Below are 17,861 nucleotides of genomic sequence, written 5' to 3'. Positions count from 1 at the left end.
CAGATGTACGCACCGATAAGGTGGTATGCCACCCTTCCATGACTGTCGCCAAAAACTTTATTAGTTTCGGATCAATGCGATACAAATTTAGGATGTCGATTAGCCAGGTATGCGGAACGCTATCAAAAGCCTTGGCATAATCGATATAGCAACTGAAGAGGTTTCCTTGGCCTATGGTTGCTTGGCCTACAACTACCGAGTCGATAATGAGTTGCTCTTTGCAACCCCTTGACTCAACTCGGCAGCCCTTCTGCTCCTCGAGCAGAATGTTGTTGATCTCGAGGTGCGCATTGTCCCTTCCACTAATAATGGACTTTATGAATTTGTGGGGTGTTGGTAAGCAACTAATAAGTCTTGTGTCTGCGGAGTCCTGAACCGTGTCCTTTTTAAGGATAAAATAGGTAATTCTCGCAGTGAGGAAAGGTGGAAATTCCTCCGGCCGACTCATGAAATTATTTATACTGTGTGCCAACCGCCTGTGTACGCTAGTTAATTTCTTATAGCAGAAATTCAGCAACCGATCTAGTGCTGGGCCCCTCCAGTTCTTCGAGCTATTTATGGCTCGTCGAACTTCCTCTTCGGTAATATCAGCAAAATTCATGCCAGGCGTGTTAGCATGGCAAGGGCCTTCGGCGGTGATCCACACAGTATACTCAGCATGCTGTGCGGGTAATCCCCAAAGTCCACTCCAATACTCTTTCGCTTTCGTCACCGAAAACGGTACTGTCTGGACGCTCTGTTGGGATTCGTTGAGAGATCTGAAAAAGCTCCGCTGCTTCCTCGCGTATGTTGCATTCTGGACACGTGTGGAATGGCTTTCACCATACCGTCGTAACCGACTGCATATGACAGAAAGTTTCTGCTTTAGTGTGTCCAGAATTTCAACTACGGGTTTCACTGGGGATGGCATAGTTCCGGTAAACCCTATGTACTTTATTCTTCACCTGTCTGCTGGCATTGCCAGAGCTGAGTTGAGTCAGCCTAGCAATGTCCTGCCTTAGTGAGTCTCGCCGTTCCAGACGAATTTTCCATGGTGGATCTCTTTGGTCACTCAAACCGATAACACCAAAGCGAATCTTCTGACCGTGCAATCTGATAGCCGCAACTGCACCACAATACACAAGTGATTGTAGTTGCAGCAGCGACATATTAGCACACAACCGAGATGCAATCTCATCATTGATTTGAGATAGAATTCGCGGAGTTACTAGAGATGCATAGAGGCTGGGAATACCTGGTCTATGCAAAGGATCCATACCCGAGAATTCTATAAACGCTCTTTGGAATTCGTCCCGAACCTCAGCCCTATCTGCATTAATGGGGAGCGTAACGAAGGTGTCGCTCATTTTGCATACCTAGGAAGCGTGGTTTCTTCCGACGACGACATCGAACTAGATGTTGCCGGATGCATTAACAACGCTTAAATCTTGAAATACAATTAACTCTACACTACCATCAAGTTGAGATTATTCCGTCCTAGTGATGGTCCCCACCAAGGAGTGAATAGCAACCATATTCCACATAAGTTGCTACAAAGAGCAGTCATTCATCCGCTTGCCCGTCGCATTAATACTATATGTCAAGTCTGCTTTGCGCCTGTTTGGCGTCCAGCAACAAGTGCCGCAACATCATGTGCATACCCGACCAGGCGTGACTCTTCTGACATGTCGAGTCTTAGCAACCTATCATAGGAAGCGTTTCTTTAAATGGATCCCTGCACTACCCCCCAACCGAACCTACACCTTCCCCTAATCTTCTACCGTGTTATCGAGCAGGGAGCGTTTTCTCAGGAAATCTCTCAATATCAATAAGAAATAGCTCGGCACGTGGAATGATTTGTCTAATGTGCCTAGAATCGACTCTTGGAATTAAAGGCATTTCCAGCATCCAGAGAAGCACCACTCGTCAAGCTCGGTAGATGTGTGCCTCTGCTCGCTAAACCGACTTGTATGACAAAATCCACCGTGGATCTTCCTGTTCTAAAACCGAACTGTCGTGCGAATAAGTCTCCAGTAAAACGTGTGGCTTCAACGAGTGTAGTAAAAAGTGGTCGGTATGCAAATGGAGGAGGATAGAGGTATCACGTTGCTGAGTGCTATCTATAAGATATCCTCTTCTATCTTGCTAGGCTGGATAGCCCCATACGCCCAGAATATCATTGGCCCATATTAAAGAGGCTTCACTCCAGGCAAATCAGCAACAGATCAGATTTTCTCTCTGCGGCAAGCAATGGAAAAACTTGGAATATGGGCAACAGTTGCGCCATCTATTCATCGACTTTAAAACCGCCTATGATAACATAGCCAGTGTAAAACTATACACGGTCATGAGAGAATTCGGTATCCCGACGAAATTGATAAGACTGACTAGGCTGACCGTGACCAATGTGCGGGACCAGATAAAAGCAGCAGCATCACTCTCAAGACCATTCGACATCAACAACGGTTTACGACGCCCTATCATGCGTCCTCTTTAACCTGACCCTCGAGAAAGTGATCCGTGATGCTGAGGTAAATGCAAAAGGTACGACTCTCTTTAAATCCACCCAGCTACTGACCTATACTGACGATATCGACATCATGGGAAGAACGACCCGAGACGTACAAACTGCCTTCATCCAGATCCGCCTGCGCGAGATCTTGGGCTACACATCAATGAAGGCAAAACAAAATATTATATATGGTGGCAACGTCAGCACCGAAAACCAACCAAACGGGAAGAATAAAGATAGGAGACTACAACTTTGAGACCGTTGATAATATCTCCTATCTAGGGTCGAAAATCACAACCGATAACAGCTACGATGATGAAATCCGCGTACGGTTGTTTTCAGCCAAAAGGCCTATTTCAGCTTACAAAAACTGTTCCGTTCGAAACGTCTCACCCTGCCGAGACAAAGAGGCAAATCTGATTTCCAACAGAATGGGCATATTGGAGCGATGGGTTGAGTACTTTGATGAGCTACAGAACAACCAGAACATTAGCGAGTTGGAGGTGCCGCCAACTGAAGACGACGGACAAATACTGCCACCACCAAGTATAGGAGAAATAGCCCGTGCAATTCATCGGCTTAAAAATCATAAGTCGCCAGGAGCCGATGGAATTACAGCCGAATTAGTTAAATATGGAGGCGACCAGTTACACCAAGTGGTTCATCAACTTGTGCTCAAGGTATAGCACAGCGAATCAATGCCTGACGATTGGCAACTAGGCATTATCTCTCTTATACATAAAAAGGGAGATATCACACAGTGCAGCAATTGCAAAGGTATCACGCTGCTGAGTACCATCTACAAGATGGTCTCCGCTATCTTGCGAGGCCGGATCGCCCCATACGCCCAAAACATTATTGGCCCATACCAAAGAGGCTTCACTCCAGGTAAATTAGCAACAGATCAGATTTTCTCTGTGCGGCAAGCGATGGAAAAACTATTGGAATATGGACAACAGTTGCGCCATCTATTCATCGACTTTAAAGCCGCCTATGACAGCATAGCCAGGGTAAAACTGTACATGGCCATGAGAGAATTCGGTATCCCATCGACATTGGTAACACTGACTACACTGACCCTGATCAATGTGCGAGGCCAGATAAAAGCAGCAGAATCACTCTCGAGACCATTCAACATCAACAACAGTCTAAGGCAAGGGGATACACGCGTTCTCTTCAACCTGGCCCTAAGGAAAGTGATTCGCGATGCCGATGTAAATGCGATAGGCACTACCCTCTTCAAGTCCACCCAACTACTGGCCTACGCTGAGAATATCGGCATCATCGGAAGAACAACCCGGGATGTATAGTCTACCTTCATCAAAATCGAGCAGGCCGCACGAGACCTTGGGCTGCATAATGGAGGCAACACGAAGTACATGGTGACAACGTCAGCGCCAAAACTAAAAGAACTAACAACATCGAATGGCACTGGTTGAACGAAAACCAAGAAGATAGGAGACTAAAACTTTGAGACCATTGAAAAGTATTCCTATCTAGGGTCGAAAATCACAACCGATAACAACTACGATAATGAAATCCGCGCACGGTTGTTGTCAGGCAACAGAGCCTATTTCAGCTCACAAAGACTGTTCCGCTCGAAACGTCTCACCATAGGGTCAAAGCTCTTACTGTACAAGACTATGATCTTGCCAGTCCTCATGTATTCCTCGGAAACTTGGGTTCTTAGTAAGAAAAATTGCGAACTCTTGGCCGCGTTCGAGAGAAGAATCCTCCGAAGAATTTTTGGCCCCCTACATGAGGATGGACGATTCCGTAGCCTACACAATGACGAAATCCATGAGCGATACCATGACCGTCCGGTTCTGGATAAAATCCGGTTCAATAGGTTACGGTGGGCGGGTCACTTAATCCGTATGGATGAGGATGATCCCACCCGGAAAGTCTATAAGGGCAATATCTATGGTAGAAAAAGAAGACGAGGCAGACCCTGCCTAACATGGAGCGATGGCGTGGGTCAGGACGCCAGACAGCTTTTAGGGATATCGAATTGTTGGACCTCGGCGCAAAACCGGGATGTCTGGAGTTCCTTATTAAGGCAGACCTAGACCGGATACCGGTTGTTGCGCCGTTGATGATGATAATGGTGGCAGTGGCATCTGTATCATGATTTGACGTCGGACACCAGTCGACTCAGCAGTGAATGAGTACCAGAATCAAATCAGGGTAATAATCTCGGGCGAGCGCAATGCTGACCACATTGCCTCCTACAGGCTATCCTATAGTGTACCGTCACGGTCTAGAATGAAGTGCTCTAACACGCTTCATGGCCCTGATCCAATATGGATTGTTGCGCCAACGCGTAGGTCAGGACGCCAGACAGCTTTAAGGGATAACGAATTAGTGGACCTCGGCGCAAAACCGGGGTCTCTGGATGCCGGTTGTTGCGCCGTTGATGATGAAGATGCAAATAGCACCTTTCCCTTTGTTTATCAGCGCAAGCCCAGCCATAATCCTCCGGGAAGGAAAAGTGCCCTCTTTCAGGCCAGCGTTGAATTCGTCAAGCAGTAACAGCACCAGTTTGTATGCCTCTGCCAGGATACCATCGGGACTTGCGGCTTCTTGTTTCTCATAGAGAGAATCGGATCTCATAGAGAGAGATCTGTCTTCAACCCGTAAGGGATGCGCATGTAATTCAAATATCTAGATTAAAAATAAGAATGGCTTGATATTTCGCCGACAATGGGATGCAAAGAGGCGGTATCAACGTCAACAGGTTGATATGTTACACGACGATATAATGAATGAATTCGTGGAATACCTTCAGCAGAGTTTCTCAATTAAAACATATCAAATAGAAAGAAAACAAAAAAATATAATCAAATCTGTATATCATATAAACAATTTCAGTCCCTTTACATAAAAATTAATACTATCGTCACTAAAACTACAATTCATCTCGTTTTTTGTACGTTCTTTTACGTTTTTATTGAGTTGAATATGTTTGCGTTCAATATGTCTAGGTAGGTATGCGTATGGACTGGGAAGTCCTTGGAACACATCTTCGTCATACGTTTTAAATCTAAATGAAAATCAGATCAATGGCTCGATATCACATTCGAATCAACCTCTTAGGCTAATTAATATAAATTACATTAAATAGTTTACAGCGCTACACTGGCAAAATACAACAATGCCTGCCTCATAACATGACTCTGAGTCGTAAATTAAAAAAAAAAAGATTTAAAACAATTTACAAAAATTATCTATGACTATCAGGTCTAAATGCGGCTCTGTCGACTCCCCTCATTGGAGCTTCATCTTGGCCCGTCTGGTGACGAGCTCCACTGGCAAACTTTTCGAATATCTTCGGATCTTGACTACGATGACGACGATCGTTGTGATCACTGAAAGCGTCGCCAGCACGATTGAAAGCATCACGTCCATCAGCAAATACTGGAACCACGAGAGCTTGTCCCACGGACTCCTCAGGTGATTGGTGCCGCGGTGCCGCATCACATACTCAATCCACCAAACGGCACGATCGCGAGGTGTCTGGGGTGCGTCGGTCACGAGTTGATTCAGACGCAGCATGTTCAGTTTGTACCTGAAAGTTGAAAGAGAAGTAGAAAGTTAGTTGAACGCCGTTGAATGGAATTTGTTGGGGATTATGAGTGAGTAATGGGTTTTAAAATTAGCACAAGCGGAATGAAATTGCACTGCGACTTATTGTTTGGCGGATTCGTTTGAATATTTCAGGGAGAATTTGTTATTCTTTGTTGGTCAGATGGAATCTGCTAGATAACAGGTCGATCTGCTTGTCTAAGGCAGGAAGTGGCATTCCGAACTGATCTCAAGATATGCGAGCTGAGCACTTTCTTAAGTAATAAGAAATTTGAATGGAGATTGGCATAATGGATTTAATTACAAACTGCAATTGGATTCGGTATAAATTAGGTTATGTGAGCAGCGAATTCAATTGTAACTAACTTGCTAGTAATAATTATCTCAATTCGACCTTTCAGACTTTTCCTTTTTTCAGCTTGCCTCCTCTGGGAACCATCACGTAACGTTTAATGGTTTCAAAGCTGATCGCGAATTACCCGAGCGTAAAAAAAACCAGGCAAAGTCCACCATGATTAAACAAATCGTTCTTTTGTGACCCAGACAAGTCTTGTCGGAGAATTTTTTATCAAATCCGATAGAAATCTAATCACTTAATTGGAATTATTTTGGACATGAATAATTACGTTCGCATTATTTTCGACTTTGGACGTAATTTCAAAGGTAATGATCTGACAAATAATAGTAGGTTTTGAGAAGAAATCAAAAAGGTGTCGTTATTTCCTCAAAAGTTAGTCAATCGATTCCTCGTTTTCAGTAACGATGTAAATCATTTAAGTAGCGCAATCTACCAAAACCTGCAGTAACAATTTTTGGAAAATGGCTACCGTTTTCAATCTATTAGAATTTCAGATTTAATTCAGATCCAAACACCCTGAAAAGTGCGCCCATCGTGCATGATGCAGCAAGTCATACCGAAAAACGTCAATAACCCAACTGCTTACGATTAACATGCATCAATTGCATTTCTTCCTCTTTAGTCCTTTTCTAATTCAGTAACCGAATCGGGTCGGGACCACTCGGGCGTTTCCTTTCATGGACATTCATTTGGCCATCGTCATTCCAAAGCCAAGTACCTCGGCTACCAGACTTGGTCGGTCGTATTTTTAGTTTGTGTCACATTTCCTCGAGATCACTTCCCTCCCTGCCATTTTATTCATGGGGATGAATAGTTCTGCTGTCAATAACATTCAGAAAATGGCGACGTCTTATGAGAATAAAGTCAATACGGTTTCCACTATTAAATATAGGAAGATGAGGCAACCTTTATTTAGCGTATGTTTTGTATTGTCAAGTACAAGGTCATGAGCGCCGGCAAAATCAACCATACCCTTGCCACCTGCATCTCATGTGCCAAAACCTTTACATTCATAACACAGTTTGTCGTCTACCATTTCAGCGACATAACCATTAAGATGACCCGCAATGATGATTCAAACATTGGGAGAAATGTTAGAGGTTTTTGCGCTGAGAAATTCCCAGAAGATCTCTTTTTCAACATCGGGCCGACCTGTATGCGGTGCCAAAATAAGTCGTGCGGTCAACATCAGATTATCAACGGGCCAACAACCCGTATCCAGTCTGGGCTTGCCGTAATAAGAAATTCCTAATATTGCAAATCCAATTCGATATCCTTCAAAGCTATCTGGCGCTGTTTCTCTGGTTTTCTGTGCTGAAGATACCTACATATTCTTTATCCTGCTTTCGTTAATGTGCAGCCCAAGATTTCCCGCCACGTACTCAATTTGGATAAAAGTAGATCATACATCTCGGGTTGATCTTCCCATAATGCCAATATCGTCAGCAGTTGGGTGGACTTAAACAGGTACCTCTTTCATTTACCTCTGCATGAAGGATCACTTTTTCTTGTCTTAGACCATTATTGATATTGAAGGACTTTTATCTGGCTTCGTACATTGGTCAGAATCAGCCTAGTCTATATATCGTCAATTTAGTCGGGATACCGAATTCTCTCATGCTCGCGTACAGTTTTATCCTACCCCTATCACGGGGCGGCCCTGAAGTAGATGAAAAGATAGTACAACAGATCGCCATATTTCAACAGTTTTGCGGACTTAGGACTCCTCAATCCTTGAAAGGAAATTGTCTATCTCCGGCCAAAGTTTGGTCCGAACTATGGAATATAATTCGTATCCTTGTCGTGTTTTACGAATTATAAAATGGAACGTACAACACCTGCGAGCCGCTTCGGTCGCCCAGGGCAGAGGTGAGCCGTCTGAGTATTTGCCTCTGCTCTGGTAAGAAACCGTAGCCGTCTGAGTATTTGCCTCTGCTCTGGTAAGAAACCGTAGCCGTCTTCGTCTCTGAAATAATAGTGAACTTCATCAAATCGCTCGACTTTTTTAACACTGTCAAGGAAACTGCCTCAAAGACCCTTACTCATTTCCGCCTGTCCTACGGCACCGATTGAAATTTGTCAGATGGCATGATCATTATTCATAACGACAAAAAAAGGGTTTTCATAGTCGAGCTTTCGACGGGCCTATCACTAAGAGAAATCAGGTAGAATTAACAGAATGGAGTAAATCTAACTGCGCTTTGTTTAATTCCCTAATTTTTGTTTTTGCTTTGTTTATTTCCCTAATCTCAGTATTTCATTTTCAAGTTTTGTTGGAAACAAAATCTTATTAAAATCGGTTCACTATTTATCAATGTGCTTTGCAGGCGCATTTTTTTTTTCAGAAACGCCTACACTACACATTAACACGAAATTCGGTAGATAGGTTGGAAAGGTTGTGAACCCCCACGCATTCAGTGAATTACATTGCTCCGCGCTGAATAAATGAGGCGTGCAAAATTTTTTTTACCGAATAATACCATGTGAGTGCTTTTCGAACCCGGTATAAGTTTTGACATGGGTTGGACACGGTATCTAAGCTCCGAAATACTCTCTACTACGATATCTGTTTCAATGAAGTTAATAATAGTAAATCATTTTTTGAAAATTTATTGGGAAACACCCTTAAGATCATTCTAGATCCGTGAAATTGAATCCTTGAAAGTAATAGCGTACTGCAAGTTTTTGCTGAAAATCCTATTATTATTAGCAAAGTTATAATGGGTCAAAGTTGCAGCTTTTCCGTCAAATTACTACCCCCTAAGAGGTAAAATTTTAGTACCACATAGATTGAATTCATCATTGCTGTAAGGCCTGGTTGGAGAGGAATGGACTCTTGTTGACTATGCTGTATAAAATCTCAGCCTGGGGAACACCTCAGCATATCTTATCTAATGCGGTCTACAGATGAGCAGCTTTTACAGTGTGTTTTGCCTGAGATAATGCAGATTGACATCTTGACAAAAGAAACGGCAAGCATATATAACAGTCCTTTTCTACTTTATAGGACGGGGTCACTCAAAAAGGAATCGCTGGACGCACAGGTTGATCCCTGTCATTGGGGAATGGCTGGAGAGAAAGTAAGGGGATATCAATTATAATCTCACCCAGTTTCTCATCGGTCATAGAAGATACCGATAGGACGCGCAAGTTTAAATTGGACACCTCAACTCATTTTTCAAACTGCGATGAGGTCCCTAAGGACACAACACACGCATTCTTCCAATTCCCGGGGTTCGTGGATGAAAGTAGATATCTAGAGAAAACTCGAGGTAAAATGCTATTAACGGAAAATTTTCTCCGAAGAATGTTAGCATATTTTTTTATTTTTTTAAGGATTGCGGGGTCCTAAGTCCGCACCCACTTGATGTCGGACCGGACCAAACGGGGACCAAATTACTCCCTCCTTTTTTGCTCCACGGGCCTCTCGTTTAGGGTTTAGCACCCAAACTTGAAAAATATTAGGCGAAAACAGCTTTACGGTTTCTTACCATTTTTAAAAAATTAATATAATGAGTAGTCATGTTGAATTACATAAAGGAGCACTTAACATCTGCAATCCGCTGCGGTTACGCTACTCCCAGAGCAGAGGTGAGGCAGCGTCTGACGATTTGCCTCACCCCTGGTAAGATACTGTCAAGCCGTCTTCGCCTAATGCTAGCATATCAGGAGGATTGAGATACGCCAAAAGCGAACGAGGTCAGAAACCCGCAGTTACGAACGCCGCGGATGAAAGAAATGAGATCTAACTAAAAAGAGCTAACTCAGCCCCGTGATGTAATACTTAAGGGTAGTGCCACGGGTTAAAGGGGGAGTTGGAGATGGTTTTAGTGGCGTGACCAGCGTCTTTTGAAGGTTTCCACTTCCTTAAAAAAAGACAGACAGACCCAATGGAAATAGAGTTTCAACTTAAACGCTACGATTATAGCGTGAAAATAGAGCAAGTTTTGGGCACCATAACCTTTTAGGAGGAGTTATAATTCTTTAAAGGGGTTAGATAGGGTGGAGCTTCCTCCCTAACGGAGTAGGATTGAACATTCAAACTCTTCTATTATAAATTAAAAACATTCACATCAAGGAGCCATAACTTTTAAGGGGATGACCGCCACGAATTTTCAACGAAATTGATGATGAAAGTCTCCCTCTTCTGCTCCATAAAATTCTCATTCATTGTTTCCTGTTCATTTCTTGGCGGATTATAGGGCATCAAAACAGTCAAACTGTGCTTCAGTTTCATTATAATCATTCTTAGCGCCGTGCAGGTGATAAGTTCACAGCAGCGAGATAAAGACAAAACGAACACAGACACCCATGATGGCTGAAACTAACTAAAAGCATCGAGATTGAGAGGTTGACACTTTGAATTGGTTGCCCACCCACCCACAGTTGGTCATTATACTAACTTGTTCGCCTTAGAAGGCAACTATGTTGAGGAATACCTAGTACTCCCGTAAATATTATTATTTTTAAATACCTCTAAATTTTTTCTAACTTTTTTATTTCATTTGTCTTTTATTTGATTTTCTGAATGGAGAACCTTTCAAGAATAATGTGTGAAAATTTGAAATGAATCTTAGCAAAGCTAAGGAAAATACAGCAGCTTAAGCAACCAAGTCTCATACATGACTCAACACGCACTCGTAGTGCGAGTGGCGAAAGCAGCAGCTGTTAATGCATGGCATTCGTTCAAACACACGTATAGTGCTCTCCCAAGGATTTTTTGGATGCCATTAAGACTATCTATGGAGATCTGAAAATCTGAGCAAAGATACCCCCTTAAAACTAACGTCAGATTCAGCAAAAAGTTACTAATGGAAGCCTTTCTGTTGATGCCCCACATCTGAAGTGATAGCTATGCAATGTCGGGGAACAGGGAATGGGACATTTTATGCCGGCTCCACACGTTTGGCACTTGCCGCAAACTCCAAACATCTAAAAACGTTTGACAGACCGCGTTAGTGTTTTCAGAGCAGGCAAGTAAACTCCCTTTGATTTGCCCCAAAAAAACGACACACGATCGGATCGGATCGAGGGGAAACGCTTTATTCACACGTTTGCGATAGCTTATTGAAGTTAGGTAAACATGTAGGTGTCGGCATTAAACCGACCAGTCATCAAAAAATTCTATTAGCGACATGCTCGGGTGATTCGCAACAATAAAGTTATCAAATCGAAAAAAGTCCCAGAGCATGGAGAATTGGGATATTTAGTGAATAATATGGAAATATATTATATCTCTACTAACTCAAAATATTTCCTCGATCAAAGTGCAATGTGCGTAATAAATTTAGAGATCAAGGTCCACACTATTACCAAATCCCACCTACGCACGAAAAAAACAAATCATTTCACCTATTTTCTCTTTGCTTTATCTAATTCATCAAAAGATAATGACGTTACGCCAATGCACGCGCCAAAAATTATCAAAATGTTGCGTAGATATTTTTTTCTATTGAACTGTAAAATATGGAACAAAGCTGTTCACGCATTAGGTTCAAGTTCAGATACTATTTGAATAGTAGAAATAGCAGGTTTTCGATAAACAAGATTGCAACCATGTGCGAATCGCGAATCAAACTAATCTAAACATACCAAAACAAAAGGTGAAGATCGGTCACTTCAGATAGATTGGCGAGGAAACTTGAATCTTGTTTTTGTTTTCAATTTTATGATCACAGAAAATCCTTGAAACTAGAACGAGCCCCAACCACACCTGCATTATGCCAAAAAAACAAACACATTAGGGGGCGTGTGCGACACATTGAAATTTCTGCAAAACAACCTTATGTAAATGGAGCCAGTCAATGAAAATATGAAAAAGAGACACACTTGTGCAGTGACTTCTAGTTTCCTTAGGTTTGTAATACGTAGATACTTCAAAGGAGGAAGAATCAATTGTTCCAGAACTTTCAGAGAGATTTCCCGAATATACTGATGCCTTAAGATAAATCTATTTAATGGTAGGCAATAAACCTCAACGAAATGCCCTTGAGCTTGAAAAACAGTTTCCGAGATACTTTGAATTCAGCACGTCTTCGCGAAATGAGTCACGGAAAATGCCAGTTATGTATGACTGTTGTTATCTTTCGCAGGTAATTTTCCACTGGTAAGAATATTTTATATTTATATCATTATCTTCGATAATTTTATCTTTTACTTCGAAAAAATTTCCATTTCGTATAATATATATGAGTTTGACGTCAGTTTGCAGAAAAAAATGCATTATTTAAAACTTACATATCATTTTGTGCAATTTCTTCCATTTTTGATAGTATCGTGATACTCGATTCCAAGTCAAAATGCGATACAATTCCGGCGTTATGTTTTTCAATTTGTAACAAATAATGTTCCAGAGTGCTGGAAAATGAAAAGCCTAGAACGGGAACAGTATGGTGGATGGCGTCTTCAATGTCCCTTTGTGATCCAGTTGTGATGAAGAGACGGGTGTTTGGATGAGCTGGAAGAGAAAATAATAAATATATATATATAGAACATAATTAATGTATTCTAAAATTGCAAATATTAAATCCATTGTGATATAAGAAACTTTTAAATGTAATTCCCATCTTGAAGTGAATTTTAACTACTCTTTCTAGTATATACTGAAAACAAGCTTACGTTTCCCGAAAAAAATATATTTATTACAAAGTTTGGCATTTTGTTCAGTAAGCTTATGATCTAGTTAGTCAGCTGTTATACTGACATTAAGATAACTAAGATAATTAAGAAACACAAGAAGTCTCTGGTAAGTTATTATACATAAAAGATTGGAAAAGGAATGCATGAATGAATATAAAAATAGTAACAAAGAACTGCAAATCCAGTAGAAACCAGAAAGAAAGAGAAAGAAAAAGTTGCGCATGCCGCTTTTTACCCGAAGGGGTATCGACCAACTGCCTTATGTTAGTCTGATCTTAGTGACTGTCAAGTTTGTGACTCTATAAAACAAATATGTACAATTGTTGCTTTTCATCCCACCCCAACCTATGTATCTATATTAGTCAATAGTTTAGACGCACCCCCAAAGGTCCCCATCCATACAAGCGCCAAAAAAACGGCGTTAACAAATTGGTACTAAATTTCTATCAAAACAAAACTCCTTATTTTGATTACACCACCTTTTTCAAACTTATGATCCTACCGCTCACAGTAATATATGTATATATGGTTATCAAATACCCGTTTGTGGTGTTACCTGAAATCCTCCCCAGCTCCCTCCACGATTTCCCGACACGCCTGCACTCCTCCTCTACTGTTCTACACCAAATGCTTTTGGAGCAATCCACTCATCAGCTATTCCACTGCATGGAATAGCCAGCAACCCAATTTTCGCCCTTCGTTAGTGTCTGACCTATCCACAGCCCCTTCCGCCTTCCGATCGCAGTGCATATGAGGCGTGTACACCGACCAAGTTCTTCGTTTGTAAAAATATCAGGCTAGCGTAACCCGATGATATAATGCGGAATGGTGTTGACGAAGGCTTGGAGTTTTTGAGGGGAACAGTGGGGTTCACTTTCCTTGTGCTCTCACATATAGCAACGCAACTTGATTTTGGTATTGAGATAACTACATTTCGAGATTTTAGACAGGGTAGAGAAAACGGATCTAGCGCTCTTATTCGTTAGGCAACATCCAGTTCGTTGCCACCGTCGGCAGAAGCCACACCTCCTAGATATACAAATTGATTGACACCGTCAATGATCTACCCATTAATGCAGACAGTGAGAGTTCCATGACCTGTCAGAGTGAAAACCTTGGCTTTCTTGGTGTTTACCTTTATTTTGGCCAAGGTCCATGACCCGGTGAGAGACCAAATAGATATCATCAACGCAGTTGAGATGTTTAAGGAAAGATGTCATAATCCCTTGAATTCCTCCAAATCCTCCTGACAAGGCAGCATAAAGAGACAGCATAAATACTCTGAGATTTTACTCGGTGCATATGATATATGCACCATCATATGACCCTCTGATAATAGCTGTTAGTTTTTCCAGAATGCCCCCCCCCCATAGACCACTCCAGATGCTCACCATGTTCACAATATCAAAAGCTTTTCGAAATGAAAAGAACAGGTGAAGCGAATATTTAAACTCCGTGCACTGTTCCAAAATGATCCGTAGGATGTTGATGGTCAATGCAGAAGGATCCGGAGCGGAAACAACCTGCTCTCTCTCGATGAAGCTTTTGAGATGTTCTTTGATGAGTTCTGGGTTTACTTTAGCTATTATCTTTGCAACGGCAGGAAGCACCCAGACACCCCTCCAATTGGTACATTCAGAACGGGTGCCTTTTTTGGAATTTTAACTATTATCCCCTTCTCCATTGATGGCTGAAATAATTTCTCTTTTGCTTGGAGGAACAATCCTTATCCACATGTTACAATGACTAACCACAAGAGAAGCAACCGCACCGGGACTGAACTTTGCCAACAGCAGGAAGCTGCTGATGTGCATCAGCAGAGGCTTGGTTGCCTAAGTATTACTAGGGCAATGAGTAGTAAGCCGACCGTGGCACTCGAAGCTATTTTAAATTTATCCCCAATCCATTTGGAGGTATAAGGGAAAGCGGCTAACAACGCATATAGGATTGATACCATTGGCGCGTGGAAAAGTGACAAATCATACGGTCATGCGTCCATTTGGAAATTTCTTGGAAAACATCACGTGGTTCTGATGCCCGCTGAATTTAGCCATTTCCGTCTTTGAAAAGGCTTTTAACGGGACACTACTCCTTAAATTACCATATGGAAAAAAACGGAGTGGTGGTCTCGTCCATATGCAGCCAATGGAGGAAGAAAAGACGGCCCTGCATTTCCTATGCAGCTGCCCGGCCTTTTCAAACCTCAGACGAAGATACCTTGGTAAGGTTTCCTTCAGTGAAAAATCTGCACATTCTCTGTCTCTGGAGATTGTTCTCAGTTTCGTCAAAGCCTGCGAACACCGTCGGCGAGAGGCCGATGAATAGACGATCTCCAGGGATAGTACAAGTAGCTAGTAACCTAGCAGAAGTCTGAGTGCTTGCAGCTGCGGCTAACCCCACTAAACTAAACTAACTAACCCACTGGATGTGATACCGTTAAGGACCGTAGTCAAGCGTTCTTTCCCCCTTTTCAGTTTCTCGTAATCATGGATGAAGAATCGGCCGTCAACGTCCTTCCCACGACCAGTGAAAGATTTGCGAGTTCTTTGATGATGTGGTATACACTTCCGAAACCATTGCGTTTTGCGGCAATTTCCGCTCACCTGACCAGTACAGTAACAAATTTTCTCTTGTCACACCGTACACTACGCCGAACTCTCCGGATTTCGCTCGATATCGAGCCCGCCATCACTATAAGCGATCAATAGAACCGTCAACTCCTTCCGTTCATGGACCTGCTTCTAGGATTCCGCGGATTTGGTGAGTTATTCAGTCTACCTACCGTCCCATCAGCACAATAGCTGTCCCACTGTCCAGCAACAGTTGGATCATACAAGCGGTCGATATTGAACTTGGGGGGTCGCAGTTTCCTAACACTGCAAAAAATGACGGGCGCAACAAGCAAGCGAATCTAAGCGATCATCAGATGGTGATCCCTTTCGAGGCCGGTGACAGCGCACCTTTTGCTATACACATCCAAGATCGCGTAGTAGTCGACCAATCAGTACGATGTCGGTCTTTTGAAATTCAACTGACCTTATGGCAGGCTCTTTCTCACGACCACAAGCCTCTGTTGAACTCCGTGTAATTGCTCGTCAAAAGCATCTATCAATCCATTCCATTATATCGGACGTCTCTGTTGGCGCATAGCACTTTACAATTGTGATGCTGCTTAATGTGGACTGGAATCTTGTTCTAAGAAATCTATCAGAAACAGACTCCCAGGCCAGGGAACTCCAAACCACGGCCAAGGGCCACCAACTCGATGTACCTAAAAGCTGTCTGGCATCCAAGCTTACACCATCGCCCCATTTGAGGCAAAGTCGGTCTCGTCTTCTTTTTCTCCCATTGATATTGCCCTTAGAAACTTTCTGGGCAGGATCATCCCCATTCCATATGGATTAAATAACCCGACCGCCGCAAACTATTGAATTAGATTTTATCCAAAAACAGACGGTCACGGTATCACTCTTAGATTTCGTCGTTATATAGGCTACGGAATCGTCCATCCTCATGTAGGAGGCCAAAAATTCTTCGGACGATTTTCTCTCGAACGCAGCCAAGAGTTCGCCATTTTTCTTGCTAAGAACCCCAGTCTCCGAGGAATACATGAGGACTGGCAAGATCATTGTCTTGTACAGTAAGAACTTTGACCCTATGATAAGACGTCTCGAGCGGAACAGTTTTTGTAAACTGAAATAGGCTCTGTTGGCTGCCAATAACCGCGCGTGGATTTCATCATAGAAAGTAACATATAGAGAGTTCTGTCATACATAAGCTAAAGAAGTATTACATATTATCCCAGCAAGATTTCCTCAAAGGTCCTTTTTTGAATCCCTTTGTTGCCATATGATTTATGATATAGTGAGGAACTTTTGCATGCTTGGAGAAGTGAATAAATTCGCAAAGCTTCCTGGAAACTTGGAATTTTATGCAAATAAAATCCATCATAACATCAAATCAATGCTACGCCAAGTTCGTACTAATAAGGAAATACTCAAAAGTGGTCGTCGTCAAAAACTATAGAAAAGAAAATACTGCCAATACCTAGTTTGTTGACTATGAGATAGTCTTGAACCAAGTGCTTGGAACCAAGCTTTTGAATTATGCCAGGCGTTTGAGTTTTACACGGCTAGCTCATCTCGAGTAACGACTGCTCTTAGGCGTTGTTTACTCTGTCCTGCTGAAAGGAGCTGTCTAAATGGGAGCGTCAGCTAACGTGATAAAGGAGTGAATTCGACATCTAATAGCGCCTACCTTACGTACTCAGTAGGGGGACAAAAGAAGAAGACGAATATTTAAAGAGATATCAGTAAGGGTTATTTTTTTTCAGATTTTAGAGTTCAACAGTTTTGTAATTTTTCGTCCCAAGTCCGTTTGAGAAAGGAGTAGGGAGGAGTCATTGTAATATAAAAGGGCGGGTAACACCTAGGTGTTCCAGGGTGTAGATACGACTAATGGTATTTACTGTTTTTACTGTTTTGATGGATGGCGATGGAAATTTCAAAACGATCCTGCTGCGCCAGGTTGCACCAGAGTACGAGATTATTACCCAATAAAACCAGACCCATTTCTCCGCCCATATCTTCGCGGGATTAGTACGTATTACTAGATAGAATTACTGCTTCGCGAGAAGAGGCCTAATCTTAACCAGCACAATTAAATGACGCATCCATCCCATTTCCCGGGCTCGATTCAATTCCTAGCGTTCTTCTTGCGTTATTATTGCGTTTGCGGCGCTATAATTTACTGTCGACCTCATCATCTTCTTCATAGGATTGTGAGTCC

At 42.3% G+C, this 17,861-nt stretch overlaps 1 protein-coding gene across 1 annotated transcript in view; it reads right to left on the bottom strand.

Annotated features, from left to right (window-relative positions):
* Window positions 1–5,326: 5,326 nt before the first annotated feature.
* Window positions 5,327–17,861, bottom strand: part of LOC119659348 (UDP-glucosyltransferase 2-like) — a 32,097-nt gene continuing 19,562 nt past the window's right edge. Inside the window, exons 3-4 of the mRNA XM_038067397.1 lie at window positions 12,672–12,891; window positions 5,327–6,059 (exon numbers count right to left, since the gene is read on the bottom strand). Of these exons, the coding sequence (XP_037923325.1) occupies window positions 5,759–6,059; window positions 12,672–12,891 (521 nt within the window). The 3' untranslated portion in view covers window positions 5,327–5,758. The remainder of the gene's footprint in view (window positions 6,060–12,671; window positions 12,892–17,861) is intronic.

Source organism: Hermetia illucens, chromosome 6 (assembly GCF_905115235.1).
Source record: "Hermetia illucens chromosome 6, iHerIll2.2.curated.20191125, whole genome shotgun sequence".
Lineage (NCBI taxonomy): Eukaryota > Metazoa > Arthropoda > Insecta > Diptera > Stratiomyidae > Hermetia > Hermetia illucens.
The sequence above is the reverse complement of the archived record's forward strand: the minus strand, read 5'-3'. Positions and strand labels throughout refer to the sequence as shown.